Raw genomic sequence first — 23,110 nt, 5'->3', positions numbered from 1 at the left:
ATGGACCTGTGTGTTATATATACATATATATACACACACATATATATATATATATATATATACACACACACACACACAAAGGCTCATATAGTATGTAATTGGTGAAAATAGAGGTCATACTCGAGGAGAAAATACTCATAGGCCCGATCTGAGAGAAAAAAAATGCAATTTAGTACAGTTGCTGATATTTACATGGCCAAAATCTAAGAATAAATTTGGATAGCTTGAAATGTAAATCAATGATCTTTATATCTTTATATCTAGGGAGCTCTGTGCTCCCTCGGCTCCACCGTGGTCCATCATCTCTCAAGCTTCCTCATCCCTCCAGCTCCACCGTGGTCCATCATCACCCTGGATCTCCCGTGGACTTCCGGGCATCCGGTTGCACCTTAGCTTGCCACCCCTTCGGCTTCACCGCTCTGCCCTGGTCCTCATTCCCTCTCGGACTTAGATGTTGCCCTGGACTGTCAGCTTCTCAGTTGCGCCTGGGCAACTACTCAGCTACGTCTGGCTCTTCCTCCGTCTGTACCCAGTCACCTCTGCCAGCTCCTCGTCCACCCCCAAAACCTCCACCCTCCCTCCACTGTTGGACAGCTTGAGAACATGCCTTGTTTATGTTCTGTTATGTGGACTCTTATTTTGACATTCTGTACTGTTTTCTTTAGTTCCTGTTTCTTTGCTTTGTTTAGTTTCTGTTTCCTTGGTACTGGGTTATGTTTGTTTCTACAGTTACGTATTACATTTACATGTGTCTAATTTAGTTTCCTTTGTTCGTCCAATGTATTTATAGACCTGTGATTTCAATTCTTTGTCTGCTGTCATTGACACATTGTGTGATCTCCTGAGTGTTTTATTTTATGGTAATAAAAACTGTTATTTTTGAAAGCTCCAGCGTATCCCTCATTGTACATGTTGGCTAGCAGTCACACTGTTACACAGTGAGATGACAGAAGGCAGATTGTGTACAACAAAATTTTCAGCAAAGTATTGATCATGTTAATAATTTAGATGCCTTAGAAATTTGCATGTTAAATACGATACAGTAGGCGTTATAGGTTTAAGCGCAGTTGCCCTGTGATAACTGAAGATGCTCCTTCAAAAACATTTAAGTAGCACATGTCTGCTAGTGAATCATTTCCAGGACTTTCACCCTCCTACAGACTGCATCTGATTACTAGGAAATAGCATTTATACACGTAAACACAAAAACAAATTAATCATTTAAACAGCCAACAGATAAGAACTCAGTTTTGGGATTTTTTGAAGAAAATGTAAGTGGTTTTGCCCTAGCAAAACTCACCGCCACAATGCTAGGGTGCATTCTAAGTGGTTGCTAGGGTGTTACAGTGTGGTTGTTCTGAGTTGTTGGTAAGGTTTTATGAGTGGTTTGACCATCACTTTTTATTCTACAATGTTATTTGAGGGTGTTTATCACTACCTTCTTTTAAAACCTACAGTCCGAGCTCTCCCAGAGCAATAGATCCATCTGCGGCAGAGCAGGTTAAGAGGGTTCAATCCAAACCTCTCACAGCCAATCACAGTCCTCAGTAATGGCTTGTCTGATTTGATGGGTTTCTCAGTTAAGAGGTCAGGGTGAACCTGGTGGTCTGCAGGGGCAGGTTTAGACAGGATTACTCCGCACAGCATATGCATGACATGATGGCTTTATGAATACTGACAGAGAACCGCATATGATGCAGCATGCAGCAAAACAGCAATATAAGAAGGAGTGCTGTGACTGCAGTATGACGAAGAGCAACTTATCAAGGTCTCTGACAATAAGTGCAAGAATGAAACTCTGCAGCATTGCTTCTTAATGTCTCTCTTCAACCTTCACAGTATTTCAAAGCAGAACACCGGGGGATTTGATATACCCTTATACACTGCTGTCTTACTTAGTCCAAAAATAGCATCCATTTGGGCACAAGGACAACCCATAATATCATGTCATTGAAATAAATCTGGAAGCATTGTCCCATACTATCGCTCTATTCCAAAATCTAGTGAGCTGCCTTCATAAGCAGTATTATAAGCTTTTTGAAAAGGAAATACACCACATTCTGGACAAATTGCAAAGCAGCAATACTTGTAGACTTTGTGCAGGAGACAATGAACTGCGTCAAAATTTACTGCTGTAATAAAAAATAAAAAATTATAAATCCAAGAAATCAGACATAGCAAAAGAAAGTCAGTTCCAAGTCAATAAAGTATGAGGTTTTGGAACAGAGCCAGTCTGACCCTTTTAAAGAGGTTCTCTACAGTTATTCATAAAGATGTATAAAAGACGTTAAATAATTGATGCCCACTAAGCATCACTAAGCATCTCTTTGTTTTATTAGAATGTAGAGCTCTGTTGTATCATCAGTCTAGGAAGAGGGTGCTATATACTTAATGATGTAGCAATTATGTGGAAGCAACAATACCCCACTGCATTACTGCATTGATCCCAGTACACTATTTATTTAGCAATAAGATCCATATTTGAAGCAACCTCTGTCCTTTCTTAAAGGTGGCTGTTTAAGTGTTATCTACTGCAGCAAGCACAACTGAACAATTGGCTGCATAATAAAGCTAAAAATAAACATAGTCTTTTGAACAGACTAAAAGTCAAATTTATCTCCAGTAGATATTTTAACAGAGACATGAAATAGAAAGTTCCGTTTCAATTTGTCAGTACTTGTCAACTTGTCAGGAAACTGTAAAGACTGGACAAGACTGATCACATTAGTGGTGTTTCTATTACTATTACTATTATTACACTTATAATAAACTGACTAATATACTGTAGTACTATAATAAATACACATGGAACATGAAACATCCCTATATAAACACTTTTTTTTCCAAACCACCCATTTACAAAATGTATTCAAATGGTTCACATCGCATGTGTTTTTATTTCAGCCATCGGAGCTTGGTCCACTACAGACTTCAGCGGCCATCACCATCCCGGCAATTGCAACCGTCTCGTGGCAGAAAAGACTCGCATCCAGTGCGGCGGATCCACCACTGAAGACGTTGCATGCGGCCGGCAACCCATTGTGACTCCTGTGAAGCATGAGTCACAATAAAGAGCTCAAAGACTTGTAGAGGCAAGCTAAAATGGCATGGTTGCCTCAGTAAATTATTTTTTATATCTCATTTATGCTTTTGTTCATACTATTGATTAAGTTATATATATAGTGTAGGTTTAGTGTAGGTGGTACGATATTTTGAAACATGATAGAGAATTATCCTTTAAGAGCCATTTACTGGAAAACTACTAACATAATGCAATTTTGTCAGATTCACATTCATCTGTTTATGCTGTTAGTATGCAATCACCTAGAAATTCCATGCAACCATCTAAAAACACTCGGGACAACCTTAGCAACCTCATTGCAATGCCCTAGCAACCACTGACAACACACTAGTATAGTGACAACAAGCTGTGCATGAGCTTTTTTTGTAAAAGCAGTTAATAATTAATGATCATATGCTTTACAATGTTACACATTCTGGATGTGGAGATATACAATATTACAATATGAGTATATATATATATATATATATATATATATATATATATATATACACACACACACACACACACACACACACACACACACACACACGCACACACACACACACACATGTTCACCCATATTGTTTGTGTGCTCTTTGGTTTCCTCTGGCATTATGCATTTTCTTATTTGTCAAAAACTAGCTTAGATGTCTGACACCTGCTTTTTCAATATCTATATTTGTCTATATATATATATATATATATTTTTTTTTTTTTTTTTTTTTTTTTTTTTTTTAAGTACTTATCAGTTTGCTTAATAAAAAAGACTAGGCATAATAAGAATAGACACACATCAGAAGTTCAGTGACAAACTGTCACCAATAAATTTTGGTATAAGACATTTGCTAGCCAATGAAGTCAAACTCTATAATTAACTAACTAATTAAGAGAATCAGTAGGTAATAAGAATTCAGGCTAAAAGATAAAGGTAATAATTAACAGGCAATTATGGCTATAAAATCATTATAGTACACTTGGTACATGCACTGTACATGTGCCTTGCTGAAATGTATAAAATCCCCTGTTTGAAACTAAACTTTCAAGTTTTGTGTTAATTCCTTAACCTTTAGATAACCACCTCTCACCATCAGGGCTAGCTAATCACTGGTGATGACCTCAATAAAAGAAGATCTTTAAACTGGCCCGACCTTATGAAAAAAAAACAATCTAGTGCAAATAGCCGACAGACTGCAGTGCTTCTAAGCCCTGCTCTTTCAGCATTGTGGCTGCTTAGACCTCATCTGACTTTTTAATACCCTAATTGCTTTCCTGCCATTATTAAATCCTGAATGCATGGATACAGATTGTATTTCAGAGAGACACAGGCTTCCTGTTTGTCCACTTCATTAGAAGCAACAAGCAGACCACAGAATCTGGATGCATAACAAGACATTTGATGTACTTGTGCTCCAGAGGCTCAGAAAAAGACTGTGATTATGATTGTTGGCGGGCCACATCTAAACCTGAAAGCAGCTTACGAGTATGAGTTTACCGTAACCTGTTTACCAGGCAGAGCGCTGAAGTGAGGACAAGGATCTGATGATGCTGGGATTAAACAGTAAGAAATGAGCAGCTGGTGTGCACACTTCAAGAGATTTCAAGGCCAGAAAACAAAGACAACTCACTTCATAACGAAACAGGAAAAAACAGAAATAGCTTGATTGTACCATCTATAAATCTAATTTTTTTTTTTTTTAATGAAATTTAACTTTTTTTTCTTTTTTTTTTACCTATTAAAAGGAATGAGCACCCTCATGTTGTGTAAAACTTTTTTTTCCAAAATACATATTTAACTGTTTGTTTGTTTTTTTATTACACACTTTTTTATTTTTAATGTCTGTGGATTTCAATTACAATACATATCTTTTAAGGCAGTTTTCTCAAAATTAGCTTTTTTTTTTTTTTTTTTCCCTCATGCACTGAGCCAGAAATCTCCACTTTAGTTGCACTTGCATAGTTGCATTTACTGAAAATGTTCTGCACATCTTGTCGTAGCTCTCAAATGTTATTTGTGCTTTGGCAAACATTTAAGCTTGGTGATGTGTTGCAAGGTGTACATTTTCCCTCAAAAGTATTGGTTGTATAAAATGGAGCAATCTGAACAAAAACATAAAATTTTGTGTTTCACAGAAGAAATAAAGTGACACAGGTCTGGAAGTACAGTAAACGGTGACAATTTTCATTATAGGTTGAACTATTCCTTTCAATATAGGCTGTATGCTTATCACTATGTTTAAAAAGTAAGTGTACAAGTATACAAACACATCTGCATGGGTGTACAACGAGCCATCTTACGAGGCAGTAAATATGAACAGTGGACACTTGTGCTCCTGGAGGTAAAGAATAAACCTTACCATTCTGTTAAACGGTCTGACTCACCTCTGAGCGCAGGCAGGAGTGAGTGGTCCTTCTTGTTATCACATTTGTTGCACTCACTGAAGTACAACAGAAGGAAGACATCCACTAGTACCCAGACCAGAGAGGTGGTCAGCACCACCTTACAGTACATAAAGCGTCTCATGAGCCCCTGCTGGCGTCAGGACCCCAAAGATGGGCAGATGAAAAGGACACAGGAGATGGGGCAGGGGGAGTTGTGACAGGACACGCTCTGAGACGTCATCCCACTGGAAGAAGACAAGAAATGCATAACTATTAGGATTGGAATCCTTCTTTGCAAACTTTGATAACAGAGCAGACACATTATTCATTCAGCAAGATAGAGTTAAAGACCAAATAACAGACATATGCTGAGTATAACAGGCTGATTTGATAAACCCTGATTCTCTGACAGAGTCATTTATCTACTCATTGTGTTTCAACTGTACAACTCTCAAAGAAGTAATTTTCATATATACAGTATGCAAGTACATGAATGCAAAGGCTTATAGAAATGCAAGTTTGATTTCACAGATTGTTGTGCTCAGAATTCAAAATGCACTGCAAGTATGTCTTTTCTGTAGCTCAAACAGTTAAGCATGAGACTAGTAATGCTAAGGTCATGGGTTCTATTCCCAGTGAAAGCAAAAGCTGATCAAATGTACCTTGAATGCAATGTAAGTTGCTTGTAAGTGACGAGAATACTTTTTGTGCGCAAAAACAAAACTAAAATAATGACTTGAATCAACAAATTTGTCTCTCCCCTGCCATTCTCCTCATTCTCCCCTGCCCCTGCCATGTTCCTGCGTATGTGTCGTGCTGCTCATGTGAACAGCGTTGGCCAATACTGAGTTGGCATTCTGATGTAGATCCTGGAAGCACTGAATGTTTTTGTTTTGGTTTTGCACACAAAAAGTATTCTCGTCGCTTCATAACAATAAGGTTGAACCACTGTAGAAATGTTGACTATTTTAACAATGTCTTTACTACTTTTCTGGATCTTGAATGATATTGTAATTACATTGCTTCCTATGGAGGATATAAAAACCCCTTGGATTTCATCAAAAATATCTTAATTTGTGTTCCAAAGATGAACAAAGGTCTTACAGGTTTGGAACGACATGAGGGTGAGTAATTAATGACAGAAATTTTATTTTTGGGTGAACTAACCCTTTAACACTTTTAGTTAGGTTTAGGATATGGTATAGTGTAGGTGGTACATCATTTTAAACAAGATAGAGCATACCACTCATTTACAAACTGCTGCAATACATACATCAACCAACATAACAAAACGCTGCCAGATTCACATTCATCTGTTTAAGATAAAGCTGAACACTTTTAGTGACACTCACTGGACATTTCATTTTGAAATAGTTGCTTGTTACTACACAGCAAAATCCCCAGAGTTAAATCAACTCTGCTCAGAGAACATATGGCCCCTTTCTACATAGAGTTAAAATAACACTGAAACAGAGTTAAAGTTAATGAGATATGCTGTTTGTTGTTTAATGAGATTTGAGTTTTAATGTCTTTTATCTTCAGTTGATTTCATCTAAGACTGTAGCTGGAAGTTATTTGTAGTTATTGTGTTTCTCTTCAGTGATTCTTGCTTGTTAACAGCAGGTGTTCATCACTAATGCTCAATCATAACTTAATTAATCACTTAATTATCTCATTAACTTTAACTCTGCTTCAGTGTTACTTTAACACTATATAGAGAGGGACCAATCTGAGCAGAGCTGATTTAACTCTGGGGATTTTGCTGTGTAGAAAGCAAACTATATTGAAAACTACTATTTAAAAAAAAAATAGTTATTAGTGTTTTTTATTTCCATTTTTTAATTAGTTTGTTTGTTACTTCCCAACTATGTTGTCTACACTGCAAGCATGGGGTGTGACAAGACGAGATCGCTCCTGTTATAATGTCCGAGGTGCTTCTCTTGTTTTCTCTATGCCCCCTCTCCCCCTTCTCTAAGCTCTATCCTGCAGTCTGGAAACAGTACACTCACTCCAGACTGTCTGTCCTTTTCCCCCAGGGAATGCCTGGACAGCTCACAGTGAACACAAACTCCAGAATCCATTCTATATATACTCAAAAGCACAAGCTGACAATGAAAGCTGCAAAAAGTCAAAGTGAAAGCTATCAGAAAACCAAGGCATTTAGATAGCAGATGATTTCATAGCCCCAATACATGTTTATGCATGTGATTAAAGGAATGTTTTATGTTCAAAATACAAAATGAACAGAATCAGTGATGTGCTGTCAGACACATCACACATTTGTGTTCAACAGGACAAAGAAATTTATACAGGTTTGGAACAACCTGAGGGTGACTAAATGATAACAGAATTTTCATTTTTGGGTGAACTATCCTTTTAACATTTCGATTCCTGCCAAATAGTCTGATCCACACTCCTGTCACCAATAAAAACAACCACCAATAAAAACTTAAGAAGAAGAAGATCTGTTCATGACTTCTGCTGCAAACTCATTTCGGAGGATTACATAATGTTAAACAAGACTACACTTTAAAACCTTAAAATGAATACCATTTCTGTAATCATTTAACCTGTAATCGTAAAGATTTATCCTGTAATAAATATTTTGTTTGCTGTGGGACACAAAAGGTGCTTTCTCAGCATAGTCCTATACTGTGTGACTGACAACAGAACCATATAAAATACAAAGTCATCAATTTATTAGTTCGATATAATCCAAATATTTATCTATACGATTGTGAGGAACAGATCCAAATTCAGACCTTTATTCAGTGATCTTCACAGTGATCTTCATAACGCACTCGTTATGAATTCAAAAATTGCCGCCTCAAGAAGCGTTACGACACGTTTTACAGCAGTGATAACAAACGCTCATTAGCTGCGTCCCAATTCAGAGGTTGCATCCTTCGAAGAACGATTGCATCACTGCAGCGTGATGAAGGTTGTTTCAATTCGAAGGCTCCTTCAATTGCGCCTCCAAATCTATCCTTTGTTTCCTGTGAAATGAAAGATACAACACATGGATCCTTCACCGCCTTGTCTACCCCTGAATTCATTGCACACCAGTGACGACAGGATTTTTTATTTTTTTTGGAGAGAGAGAAATTGCCGAATTACACTTATAAATGTAAGCTTGCACAAATATCTGATTATATAAATGTAAAAAAAAAAAAAAAACTTTCAAAAAAGTCCAGTACAGACGTCAAAGTTTGAGTCCTTCGAAGGATGCCGCCTCTGAATTGGAATGCAACTATAGGCTCTCGCCTGCTTCGTCACAGATTGCAACGTCGTGTTTCAGTCGGCTGTGACTGCAACACATTGTCATTTGGACTACTTTTGTTGCGCATTTTGACATTTTTGCAATAAATAAATTATTATGATTACACTTGTCTGTCTGTTATGTTTTTCTTTATAACTGCACATATTTTTCAGAAATGGCTTTGGGTAGGTTTAGAGGTAGGAGTGGGATTAGCGGCTTAAAATATCATTTTAATGCTATATTGTTACTAAAATTGTAATTTTCCTACACATTTATGTCCATTACACTGCATTCTTTTTATATTATCTATAAAATGGTCATGTTTAGGTTTGGGGTAAGGTTTGCTAATGTTTTTTTAGCTGTAAAAACGTATTTTTGTATAAATGTTGCCAAAACATCCATATTGTACGATTCAGCATCTATCCAAATGTACAGCATGTTGGTTAGTTACCATGAATGAACAATGAAAAATACTTCTACTGCATATTAAACTTAGTTCATGTTAATTTCTACATTTACTAATACATTATTCAAACCTAAAGTTCTATCTGATAAAATTATTTCATGGACCTAAGCTAACATGAACCAACAATGAACAGCTGAATCGTTATTAACTAACATTGACAAACATTAATAGATACTGTAGCAAATGAACAGTATTGTTCATTGTTAGTTAATGTTGTTAGTTAACGTTAACTAAAAAGGACCTTATTGTAAAGTTTTACTTATTAGAAAATAAAATGTGTCTTATATAAAAGGGATAAGAAATTCCCTGACACTAAACCAACTATAAAAAGGTCCTAACTAGTTCTGAAAAGAATCAGTCATCTGACTCACCTAATTGAACCAAGAGACTCATGCTCACAGCACAAGCACACTGGCTGAAATCTCAGATTTGATCACAAATGTTTTTGACCATCTGCTTGGCTGTCCAGTGCTGCAGTGGCACCAGGATGAACTTCCCTCAGGAATAGCAGAGTTAACAGGCCTCAGAAAAAAAAAGAAAAAAAACATGAGTCTGACTCCTTACTGTAAAAAATAAATATGTAGAAAAAAAAAAGGATAGCAGAATTTTTTTTTTTTTGTGTGTGTTTTTGTAAAAGTCTTTCCTTTGATCAATTTATTGCGTTTTTGCTTGATAAAAAAAAAAAAAAAAAAAAATTCTTACCGACTGCAACCTTTTAAACAGTATGGTATTGGGCCATTATGCAACCATTTAGCAATGCCCTAGCAACCACCCAGGACACCTTAGCAACCTTATATGAACCCCTCTTAAAAGGACTATTTTCATTTATTAATCACCTTTTTTTATTGCCAAAACCGAGACCTACCCTGACTTCCTAGGTTGTCTGTGAAAGCCTGTAGACTGATTTTTGCCAGGAAAATCAAAAGGATGTGCCATTTACGCATGCTCCCAAGAGCCTCTTCACACCAACAAAACTCCAACAAAAACTAAAGTAAAAAAGTTTGCTGTTTCACTGTGACAAACAACATTAATCTGTAATGATTCAATGATGTCAATAGCAACAAATGAGCAGCTATTCTATACTCTAATGTCAATGTCATGCAAAGGAAAGGGATTCATTCAAACTATAGGCAAACATATCCAGATTTATAGTCTATGGTCTCAAATGTACTTTATAATCAAACTATCATAACAGTGTCATTTTAATTACCTCATCCATTTCCAACTTCTTTCTACTTTTAAAGGGCACATATTATGCCCCTTTTTACAGGATTTAAAGGAATAGTTCACCCAAAAATGAAAATTTGATGTTTATCTGATTACCTCCAGGGCATCCAAGATGTAGGTGACTTTGTTTCTTCAGTAGAACACAAATGTTTCTTCAGTAGAACACAACCGTTGCGGTCTGTCGGTCGTATAATGCATGGCAATGGGAAGTAAAAAAAACATGCACAGACAAATCCAAATTAAACCCTGCGGCTCCTGGCGACACACTGATGTCCTAAGAGATGAAACGATCGGTTTGTTCGAGAAACCAAACAGTATTTATATAATTTTTTACCTCTAATACACCACTGTGTCCAACTGCCTTGAGCATCCGGTGTGTGAGATCTGAAAATGCGCTCTGATGACGGAAGTGATCTCTCGGGCTTATATTTCAATGAGTGCGAGACATCACTTACGTTGTCAGAGCGCGATCAGACCTCACACACCGGATGCTCAAGGCAGTTGAACATAGTGGTGTATTAGAGGTAAAAAAAAATGAAATAAATACTGTTTTCTCGCACAAACCGATCGTTTCATGTCTTAGGACATCAATGTGTCGCCACGAGCCGCAGGGATTTGTCTGTGCATGTTTTTTTTTACTCTTATAGATGGAGTTCCCATTGACATGCATTATACGAAACAAAGTCACCTACATCTTGGATGCCCTGGGGATAAGCAGATAAACATCAAATTTTCATTTTTGGGTGAACTATCCCTTTAATATAAGTCTAAGGTGTCCCCAGAGTGTGTCTGTGAAGTTTCAGCTCAAAATACCCCATAGATCATTTATTATACCATGTTGAAAATGGCAATTTTTGAGTGAAAGAAAAACAAGCTGTTTTTGTGTCTCTCTTTAAATGCAAATGAGCTGCTGCCCCACCCCAAAGGGCGGAGCCAATAGCTTGTGTATTTTCTACTAAAAACTAAAACTTGATATGTTTGGTTTTGATGATCATCTCTATCGTGGACACGCTCTCGTGACATTGCAATTCTTCATCATCATGAAAGTTTATCATCTGCATGCATTTTAAAGCCATATCAGTCTAAACTTCTGATATATGGTTTTCTGAGTGCGCACACACCGACGCATGAGGATGTCTGACAGGGCATCCCGTGAGTACTAAACTAAGTTGTCTTTCATGTGTTATTGCAATTAAACTGTCAAATACACACAAAGCTATTTCAAAAACTCAGTTAACAAAGTTCACTTAAACACAGTCGGTTATATCTGTGAACGTATACAGCAAGTAAAGAAATCACAATTAGATCTGTGTATTAAAGTGAAAGCAGCTTGATATACAGTACCTACTGGTATATATGCTGTTAATATGAATCAAACAACAAAAGAAAAACAAAGTCACTCACTGCTCTCGATTTAATTAACTTTAGTAGCTTTATTAAGAACACATTTCTTACTTGAACACTACAGCTGGCTGCTCGAGCACAGAGAAAATGGCAGATAGCATCCAACTGGCTGAGGGCGGAAACTATGGTAATGCAGGACTATCAGTCAGTGGGCAAGGCATGAGGATTGTGACGTCACATTCCTCAGAAAATGAAAACGGCATGTATGATGAGACTGCTTTGGTTTAATGGGGATTTAAACAAAAGAAGTGGGTAGATTTTTATCATTGTAGGGTGCTTGTGCTCACACACTGCCAAAACACATTTATGTCCAAACACCATAATAGGTGCCCTTTAAGGGAAGAATAAAAAAAGAGTGAGCTGCAGTTCACTTAACGGTTCTTAACAAGCTATTATCGACACCTGTTTCTGAATTCTACACATAGGCCCTTTAAAAAACAACTCAGAACACATTAGCAAATATATAGCAACTTTATATGGCCAAACAGTCTGTACCGGGCGTATCCGGTGAAAAACTCAAGAAACACAAAGGCTTAAGGCTGTGTGGCTGCATCAAAGCGAACATTCCAAATCCTTTTGTCCTGTTGTCGGAAGTAGTGGAAGTGTGTGTAGTACTCAGAAATAGAATGGGGCATCTTTTTTTCTGTCAGGACTTCAATACTTCATTGATTATAAATAATGAGTTCTGTTTGCCTTTGAAGCAATGCACTTCCCTCATCTGTTGTAGACCTGCTAATCACATTTTCTTTGGGAAATTTAAAATTAATAAAATAATAAAGATGAAACTGAACTCTCTGTATATTCCAGACTTTTTTCCTTTTAAATATCTGCATTGTTTGATTTTTTACAGAGATTCAATTAACCAGCAGACTGGTGAAGTCTAAAATCCCAGCCCTTCAGACTGTGGTGTACAGTTACCTCAAAGCTATTACCATTAGTCTCCTGAAACTCAAAACCCAAAGAAAGCATTGATTGGGTCTTAATTAAGAGGCTTTTACTTCACATTGGGCCTTTGCAAAGTCTGATATTCACAGCTTTGTAGCTAATGAGACATTGTTAATTTGCAGCCACAATTATTTGACACATTTGCTAAGAGTTTACTAGTAACTCAATGTATTAAAATAACAACTATCACTGCATAAAGACAAAGAAGCACAGAACTATGCAACAGAATAAAAGTACACATACATAACAGAGCACAGTGAGATCATTTGCACATATAAGTCAATTGACATAACAGAGTACTGAAACTGCCACAAGAAATGAGAGAAAAAGGGCATGACACAGGCCTTCCCTATTATCTACATAGGTCTCAGAGCTTAGTTAATGGATTAGTTCACTTCTGAATGAAAATTTCCTGATAATTTACTCAACCCAATGTCATCCAAGATGTTCATGTGTTTCTTTCTTTAGTCAAAAAAAAATTACGGTTTTTAATGAAAACATTCTAGGATTATTCTCCTTATAGTGGACTTCAATGATCTCGAAGCAGTTGAAGGTGAAAATTAGTTTTAAAGCAGCTTCAAATGGTTTTAGTTTTAGTGCAGCTTCAAATGGCTTTAAACGATACCAGACGAGAAATAAGGGTCTTATCTAGTGAAACGATTGGTCATTTTTTAACTGTATATGCTTTATAAACACAAATGATCACCTTGCAAGTGCTTCCACCATTCCGCTTTCTGTATTCTTGAAAAAGCTTACGCTGTATGTCCTACGCCTTCCTTGTGGAAAAAACGGAACTGGCGCCGCGTTCATTCCGTAAGTTGAATAGGGAAGGCGTAGGACATACAGCGTAAGCTTTTTGAAGAATACAGAAAGCGTAAGCACTTGCAAGGCGATCATTTGTGTTTATTAAGCATATACATTTGTATTTTTTTAGAAAATGACCGATCGTTTCGTTATATAAGACCCTTATTCCTCGTCTGGTATCGTTTAAAGCCCTTTGAAGCTGCAGTGAAACTGTAATTTTGACCTTCTACCGTCTGGAGTCCATTGAAGTCCACTATAAGGAGAATAATCCTGGAATTTTTTCATCAAAAACCTGGACATGGACATCTTGGATGACATGAGGGTGAGTAAATTCCACTTTTTTTGAAGATAGGCTCATTTTCCAACTCCCCTAGAGTTAAACAGTTGAGTTTTACCATTTTCGAATCCATTCAGTCTATCTCCGGGTCTGGCAGTACCACTTTTAGCATAGCTTAGCATAGTTGATTGAATCTGATTAGACCATTAGCATCTCGCTCAAAAATGACCAAAGAGTTTCGATATTTTTCCTATTTAAAATTTGACTCTTCTGTAGTTACATTGTGTACTAAGACAGACGGAAAATGAAAAGTTGCGATTTTCTAGACGAATATGGCTAGGAACTATACTCTCATTCCGGCGTACTAATCAAGGAACTTTGCTGCCGTACCATGGGTGCAGCAGGCGCAATGCAGCGTCTCTCACAAATGTCTCCATGGTTACAAGGCACGCTCCCTGTGCAAACAGGGGGTCACAGCCGCTGCATAATGTCATTGCGCCTGCTGCACCCATGGTACGACAGCAAAGTTCCTTGAAAATCGCAACTTTTCATTTTCAACTTTTCATTTTAGTACACAATGTAACAACACTCTTCTGTTGTTACATCATGTACTAAGACCGATGGAAAATGAAAAGTTGCAATTAAAATATCGAAACTCTTTGGTCATTTTTTAGCGAGATGCTAACGGTCTAATCAGATTCAATGAACTATGCTAAGCTAAGCTAAAAATGGTACCGCCAGACCCGGCTGAATGGATTCGAAAACTGTAAAACTCAACAGTTTAACTCTAAGAGAGTTGGAAAATGAGCCTATTTTTTAAAAAAGTGGAGTGTTCCTTTAAGCTTTTATTTCCTTTTACAAAACACTCAAATTACACTAAAATCACTTCAGGCAGTTTCAGTGGCAGAAAATGTGCTTGAAGTTCCGAAGTCAGCAACTTTCACATCAAATTAAAGATTAACACAATTTTTCCTTGAGGCATTTTTTTCATGCAGGGATGTTGGCCTGCATATCCACATACATCTGTGCATCAGATGACACACACACACACACACACACACACACACACACACACCTGTTTAGACTCACAGCATTATGTGAGGTCATCAGATGTCCAAGGCAACATTTGAAAATAATTATTCTCTCCCAGTAAATGACAGCTGGGGAAGTTATCATAAAATAAAATATATATTTATTTGGGATATATATATATATAAAAGAAAGCTCTTTAAAACTGACTGATGATGTGATAATTTTAACATATTTTGTGGTTAAAAGTTAAAGGTTTTAATAACAAAAAAAAAATGGCTCAGGTTGTATAAATATTTAAATAAATAAAAACATTGCTTGCAGTTGGTTACATTGTAAAGCATGAATTTTATGAAATGTTTATAACAAGTACAAAGTACAAATTTTCATTTAACTGAGAACATCATCTTTTGTCAGCTCTGAAACATCACCCGTCACTTCTCAGTCAGTTATGCAAAACACGGAAACAAAGTGTCAAAACATTTGAACACACTCAAATTGACATGCTATTCTTTGTCAACCTATGACTGCTATTCAAGCCCAAAAGCTTAAGTTTGGAATGTTAACGCCCCAAAGATTATTTTTTTTTTTATTATTATTTTTGTATGTAGCCTAGATGTCTGGTTTTGGATCGTAAATGGCATATGCTGAAATATTCGCTTATATCTTTTAAGGTAGCGATTTACATATAAGGCAATGTTACTTACTGAATGAAGGCTGAATGACACCTTGAGCTCCTGATGACCAGCCAGCAACGTGTTGCGTCTGTTTCCTATTATTTATAATTCCAACAGGATATCATGCGTCTCTCTTGGTACGAGTATGAACGCAGAGCAACGACATATCCCCACTAAAAATAATGAATAAGTAATTAAACGAATGACAGGCCGGATTTAAGCTGTCCCTTACAGCACTGTCTCTGTGAGAAATGATGCTGCATGCATTCTGCCCCCTGCATCACTGGCCAACTGTCATTCCTGGAATCAGATGAGGATGCTGGAGCTACATGTCCTGCGCCAGGTCTCAGGTTAGGTCTTCATCTGAATAAAGATTTGCCTGCCCTCAGAAATGCTTTCATATGATGTCGGAATCGTTCCGGTTGGGGTATTGGATTTAGGATGACTGGAGACAAGAGGCGTGCCCATCTGAAGACATCAATGCGCAAGTGCGCCGAGGACATCTGGTACATGTAGGCTATTTCTAATGGCCGTTCTTTAGCTGGGGAGGGAAAAAAGACAATGATTCTACTTCTGATGCATGACGTCATTATTACCAATCATTCAGAGTCATAATAATTCACTTTTACTATTGCAACACTCATGCCTTCTTCCCGTGAGTAAACGTTACAAAAATATATGGGTGCTCTTGTTTTATTTAATTAGAACCTGCATTACTTAATCCATAAAACCCATTCCCGTGTATTATTCACAAAAATAAAAATAATAACTATGATATATTGATTTCAAAACCTGTTTTCACATCCTTTTTACTTGAGGACATGAATCAAATGTTTTAACGACACATTTTTATCCAATATCGTATGTTTCATAGCCTACTAATGATTACAATAATTTTATATCATTTTAACACAATTATTAAGACATACTTGATATTTGCATTCATTTTCAATTTGCCATACATGGTTCAAATTTGCTGCTCACAGTAAAATGTAGAGGCACAGCAGCGACACCTCCTGTATGCAGTAGAAACTTGACGCAGTGGATATTATTTTAAAAAATGTCCTAATTATCCTGTTCTACCTATGCAACATTTTCAAAAAACAAAAAAAAACCTTTTCCATGTTTTCTGGTTGTGAAATGTCTGCTGTCTGATCGGAAATGATGAAAAAGTCTCAGCAGAAATAATATGCAAAAATGTTTATATATATATATATATATATATATATATATATATATATATATATATATATATATATATATATATATATGTTTGTTTAAAATTTTAAAAATGTTACAAAGATAAAATTACAAATAAGTTTCAGAACACCCAAATTATTACAGCTAGACTGCTTTGATTTACAACAGTTATATAATATGTAAGACATATGTTAACAACTTAAAGGGTTAGGTCACCCAAAAATGAACATTCTGTCATTAATTACGCACCCTCATGTCATTCCAAACCCTTAAGACTTTGTTCATCTTCGGAACACAAATGAAGATCTTTTCGATGAAATCTGCGAGCTTTCTGTCCCTCCATAGACAGCTATGCAACTGAAACTCTGACACTTCAAAAAGTTCATAAAGAGATTGTAAAACTAATCCAAATGAATTGAGCAGTTTTGTCCAAATTTTCTGAAGAGACATGATCGCTTTACAGTGTATGATGAACAGATTGAATTTAGGCTTTTATTCACATATAAACATTCATCAGCTCACACATTAGTTGTGGTAAACAGAAGCTCAAGCATTCTCGCGTGTTACGCAGCATGCTTGAGCTTCCGCAAGAACCAATGAGTTTCATTCCTGTGTGTTGCACAGCATGTTGAGAGTGAGTAATTAATGACAGAATTTTCATTTTTGGGTGAACTATCCCTTTAAATAAATAAGTCAACTGCCATTTCAGTTATTTCTTTGCTGTGTTCTTCTGTTACCATACCTGGTTATGATTTAAAATTTGGTATAACATAATGTATTCTGCACTGCAGGACCTTGCTATAGGCTAAATAATGCTGATTGACACTAATGGATGAAACTGAAACATGCATTATCTTAATGCGGCTTTAGTTGACTATGTGGAATTAAACTTTAAACTTTGTTGGGTCTATGTTAAAAGTTTATGATGTCCTGCAGTAAAAACTGGATAATAGCTTTGATTTACCTTTGATAACTGGATGTTTGTATGGCTGTCACATGCTGGCTTGAACTGATAATCCAAACAGAGAGGGTTGAAACAGAAGAAAGATGAACTCACATTTAATAACATCAGGAACCATCAGAGACAAACACCAGCATGAAACATTAAAGGTCCCGTTCTTCGTGATCCCATGTTTCAAACTTTAGTTAGTGTGTAATGTTGTTGTTAGAGTATAAATAAAATCTGCAAAATTTTAAAGCTCAAAGTTCAATGCCAAGCGAGATATTTTATTTAACAGAAGTCGCCTACATCGAACGGCCAGTTTGGACTACATCCCTCTACTTCCTTCTTTAATGACGTCATTAAAACAGTTTTTTGACTAACCTCCGCCCACAGGAATACACAAAAAAGGGGGCGTGGTCTTGTTGCGCTCCCACGGAGAAGAGCAAGAGTTGCGTTTGTAGAGTGTGTTTGTCGCCATGTCGTCGAAACGCTGTTATTTTCATCCCGCAGTCCAATCACCTTTGTTTGGCCTTCCCGGGGACGCTGTACTTAGAGATCAATGGTTACAATTTATGTTTAACTCAGTTCCCGAAAATTATAATCCACATGTAAAACTATGTGCAGCACATTTTGCTGAGGACAGCTTCCTCAATCTCAATCAGTTTAATGCCGGATTCGCACAAAGATTATTCTTGAAAGATGGAGCAGAAGCTGCTGTCGAATCACAACACAGGAACCGCTGGCACAATCAGAACTCGTTACGTATTTCTGAAGGAGGGACTTCATAGAACAAGGAAGTCATCAGCCCGTTTTTATGATACACCTACTAACATGCAGATCGAGACTTTTGACTGATGAAACATGAAGTCAATAACAGACGACTGCAACGATATATGGTTAATCTGTTTTCTTCAAACCATCTTGGATATTTCCATAGAAATATAGTATATTTATAAAGCAATGCTAATCAACATTTTTAGAATTCTGTCACATCGGTCTGGCTTTTTCTTGTTTGCTGACAGAGCCCTGAAACTCCTTCAGTCTTGTCATTGTGAGTGTGCAGTTTCGAGTTTGCTCTGGCCGTGCACTCTATCATTTGTGTGGTGAGTTGAATTGTGTGTAGAGCATGGTGTTCAGATCCTGGCACTTCGGTCTAGTTTGGTTTTGGTTCTGTGTTAGGGTTCGGACTTTCGTTGTGTTCTGTGTAGCATGCGGTTTGTGTTTATTTCCGCCATGTGCTTTCTTGTTGTCTTGTGCTGTTTTGCACACGACTTGTGATTTTCATTGGCTGCTTGCTTTCATGTTGTCATAATTTGTGTGGACACGCAGTCGGTGAGTTCACTCATTGGCTGTGTGTTCGTGTCATGTTTTGTTTGAGCACATGGCTTGTGATTGTGTTCACTGGCCATGTGCTCTTGTTTTTGTCATGTTTGGTTTTATTTTGTTTTTTGATTAAATAAAGAGCCCATACTCCCATACATCAAGACATTGCCTTTATCACAGTACTGAATACTATAAAATACTATATTTTCTGCCTCATTCTGTGATGAGAAGCCACATGGAATCACAGAAGTTTACATGGAATCCAAATTTTATATCAAATCTGTATTCCGATTATTTTGTGAATTGGTATATTTCCTCAGGCCACAAAGAAATATAGAGCTGAGTATCATCAGCATAACAGTGAAAACTAACACCACGCTAGCCTTGCTGTACTCCATACTGAACTTGTGAATGATATGATACATCTTTATTTACTGTTACAGACTGATAATGGTCAGATAAGCCGTAACAGAGAGGTCAGCTTTCATCCTGCACTACCAGAGAAGGATGACCCTATTCAGCTTCACCAACATCAGCTTAGATTCACCTTTCGCAAAATCAACGCAAGGAAAACAGATGGTCCAGATGGAGTCACCGGAAGGATCCTTAAGGACTGTGCAGACCATTTAGCAAAGGTATTTACTACCATCTTTAAATTCTCGCTACTTAAATCTGCATTCCCCACCTGCCTTAAGTCAGCTACGATTATTTCGGTGCCAAAGAAAAGTATCGCCCAGTTTCTCTAACTTCCATTATCACCAAAAGTTTTGAGAGACTCATCCTTTCGCACATTAAATCTGCCATCACTTCTGACCTTGACCAAAACCAGTTTACTTATCAACAGGGCGTATTAACATAATGATTAACATTAGGGCTAGGTGGCACTGAAGCCCCAGGGCCCATGATTGGCTGGAGGAAATGAGATTGACAAATCATAGGTGGTTGATTTGTGTCTAATGAAATTACAAGAAATGACTGGAAAATATGCCTGACTGATATAATTCACCATCCCATCAAAATCACTTTACAATTTGTGCCATGACAGTCACATGAAGAAAATGGGAAATAGGCCTATATTGCTCACTGGTGTTCAAAATGATGAAAAAATGTGATGGTGGTGCACAAAAAAGGGGAAATAAACTTGAAGGGGAGAAAAAGGATGCTAATCTTACAGCAAAAATTACAAAACTAACTAACTACTTCGGTTCACTTTCAACCAAAACATCCGTGCCCATGGAATACCCCGAGTGCAGTGGCAGCCCATAATCTTCACCCACCAACTTCATCGCTGATCCACGTGCTGTACACGTTGAAGAAGGCGAGTTAGCAGCTGTTTAAGCCCTATTCGGACGGTAATTGTTTCTCATGGAGTCGTAAGGTATCTTCAACATTTACAGAGAGTTGGTGATTTTATTGCTGTTTGAATCCAGAATGTCAGTGTTTTTCTCTCATCACCCACGTAAAACTCCCCGGCCGAATTACCTACTGTTTTTTGATGAACACCAAGGTTGTGTGGTCATTTAATTGCCACCCAAATACACACCTCTGAATTCACATTTTAAATTAGGGGTGAGGGACATCACGATTTTACGATCACAAATCTGCTTTTGAAGAAATATCGTAGTATCGTGCTGCACATTCTATTAGTTCTGGCACCTCCGTCCCAATACTGTACAACTCGACGAACATTCACATCACATGTTAATGCAGCAATAGAGTTACACCCATGGGACACTGCACTTCGCAATCACAAAAGGTCATTATTTGCATGTGCTTTAAAGCCTCGCCGGTTAAACATTTAATTTGCGTGCTGTTCTGACATGCACTTTTTACTGTATGAGCGCCTACACCTGAAACTTCCGCACGCTAACAGCCTGTCAAGCCGCGCCTGATTACTGGACTAATTTATCTTTTCGCATCTGATTGTGCTAATACTGGCAAATAGTCACAAGGTTTACAATAACACAGTTGGTTATGTCTAAAGTGAGTCAAGAAAATCAGATGTGTGCTGGTCTTAAGTGACAGCAGCCTAATAGTAAACATGCTGCCCTTGTCCTTAACCCTTTAGTTCACCCAAAAATGAAAATTCTGTCATTATTTACTCACTCTCATGTTGTTCCAAACTTGTATGAGTTTATTTCTTGTGCTGAACACAAAAGCAGATATTTTGAAGAATGTGTAACCAAACAGTTGCTGGTCCCCACTGACTTCCATAGTAGGAAAAAAATATACGATGAAAGTCACTGGTGACCAGCAACTGTTTGGTTACCCACATCCTTCAAAATAACTTTTATGTTCAACAGAAGAAAGAAACTCATTCAGGTTTAAAACAACTTGAGAGTGAGTGAACTATCCCTTTAATGTTAATAAAACAACAAAGAGAAAATCACTCACACTGTAATACAGTAAGAATCACTGTATAATTTATACAGTGAAGTGTATATCATTTTTTATTTTTATAATTGTTCATTCAATTTCTTACTTGAATGCTTCTGTTAAATACACCTACTGTAGCTGAAAAAAATAAAGCACTGTTTATTTCATTTTTTTATATTATGTTGTGTATGTGTATATACACATTAAAAATATAAACCAATCAGCTTCATGTTTACCTCATGTAAATAAGAAGCTGCAGTAACTTATTTCCCCTAATTTCCGTCATTTTGAGATAAAGTGCAAAACAGAAATTAATTTCAAATATAGCATGTCTAGTTTCCTATTTTTAAACAGGAGATTTAAATAAATAAATAATAAATAGGGCATTATTTTCCTATTATTAAATTAAATATGAATTTATTCTTATTATTCCAAGAATATGATGACTTATTTAGGCTACAGCAGACAATCATGCGACTGAACTCGTGAGCAGCGCGTGTCCCGCGTTTGTAGGTTCACAAAACTCGCTCCTCCACCGTGAATAGATCACCATCCGAATACATGAGGTGCCATGCATATTTATTTTTACTGACGTCCACATGAGAACCATCCAAATATGAAAGCAAGGGTTTTTTATGAATGCTTTATGAATGCTTTCTTTTCCCCTTTAGATAAAAACAATAAAAATAGTACAGTGCACAATGAAATATTGGCGCCGCCACCAGACAAAGAATCAGATCAGACTGCAGAGAAAAATGAAACAGTACAGACCTGGGATGTTGGCCTGCTGTCACTGACATACAAGGCCAAAATTATTGGATTGGAAAAGGACCAGTGCCATACCAGAATCGCAGCTGTGATTTTATCTGCTTCTGAAAAACAATATAAACACCAAAAACGGGCATTTTCAAAGAGCCTTTTCAGCCGAAAACTCGCCAATAGTGAATCTGTTCCACGTGACTGGCTTCTTTACTCTCCAATCAAAGGATCTGTGTTTTGTTTGCAAACTGTTTGGTGGCATTTCACCATTTTCTGGACCATCTGGATATACTGACTGGAAACGCACAGTCGCATTCCTGATCATGAGAACTCCGAACAACACAGAGAGTGAATGGTAACTTGAGTGTCAAGGACATCTGAAAAGAGGCGTATTGATGCAGGCTTGAGGAATCAGTTCAATTTGGAGTGTCAGTACTGGGAGGATGTGCTAAAAAGGGTTGTAGCTAAAGTAAAATATTTGTCTATTATTCAGGAGCGATACTGAGACATTTAATTCCCCCAATAATGATAATTATATAGGAATACTCAAACTCATTGCTCAATTCGATCAATTTCTGCAGGAACACATAGCTCACTTTGGAAATGCTGGTAGAGGAAAGCCATCCTACCTATCTAGTACAATATGTGAAGAAATGATGGGAGATAAAGTTTATCAGAGATTGTCAATAAAATAAAATAAGCCAAGTACTTTTCTTTAAGTGATGTTGTCCATGTCTATCAACTCACTCTCATAGGGTGATACCTTTCTCCTGAGGGAAATATAGAGAAGCCCTTTCTTGAATTTCTTCCTATTACAAACCACACAGGGGAATCACTTTTTAACTCAGTGATGACTGTACTGAATGAGCTGGGGATTGACATAAACAATTGTCGAGGACAGTGTTACGACAATGCAAGCTATATGTCAAGGATTTATAGGGGTGTACAGTCACGCATTTAAGAGGTAAATCCTCTGGC

At 37.1% G+C, this 23,110-nt stretch overlaps 1 protein-coding gene across 2 annotated transcripts in view; it reads right to left on the bottom strand.

Moving 5' to 3' along the window:
• The window catches only part of LOC125269885 (polypeptide N-acetylgalactosaminyltransferase 13), a 47,745-nt gene extending 31,601 nt beyond the window's left edge, over window positions 1-16,144 (bottom strand). The window contains exons 1-2 of one of the 2 annotated variants that reach the window (XM_048192934.1): window positions 15,562-16,144; window positions 5,444-5,688 (exon numbers count right to left, since the gene is read on the bottom strand). In XM_048192934.1, the coding sequence (XP_048048891.1) occupies window positions 5,444-5,585 (142 nt within the window). In that variant the 5' untranslated portion in view covers window positions 5,586-5,688; window positions 15,562-16,144. Of the gene's footprint in view, window positions 1-5,443; window positions 5,689-9,539; window positions 9,680-15,561 lie in introns of those variants that run through there. The other variant, XM_048192935.1, reaches the window with a different exon arrangement.
• Between the last annotated feature and the right edge of the window lie 6,966 nt (window positions 16,145-23,110).

The sequence above is a fragment of the Megalobrama amblycephala genome, linkage group LG6 (genome assembly GCF_018812025.1).
Source record: "Megalobrama amblycephala isolate DHTTF-2021 linkage group LG6, ASM1881202v1, whole genome shotgun sequence".
NCBI lineage: Eukaryota > Metazoa > Chordata > Actinopteri > Cypriniformes > Xenocyprididae > Megalobrama > Megalobrama amblycephala.
The sequence above is the reverse complement of the archived record's forward strand: the minus strand, read 5'-3'. Positions and strand labels throughout refer to the sequence as shown.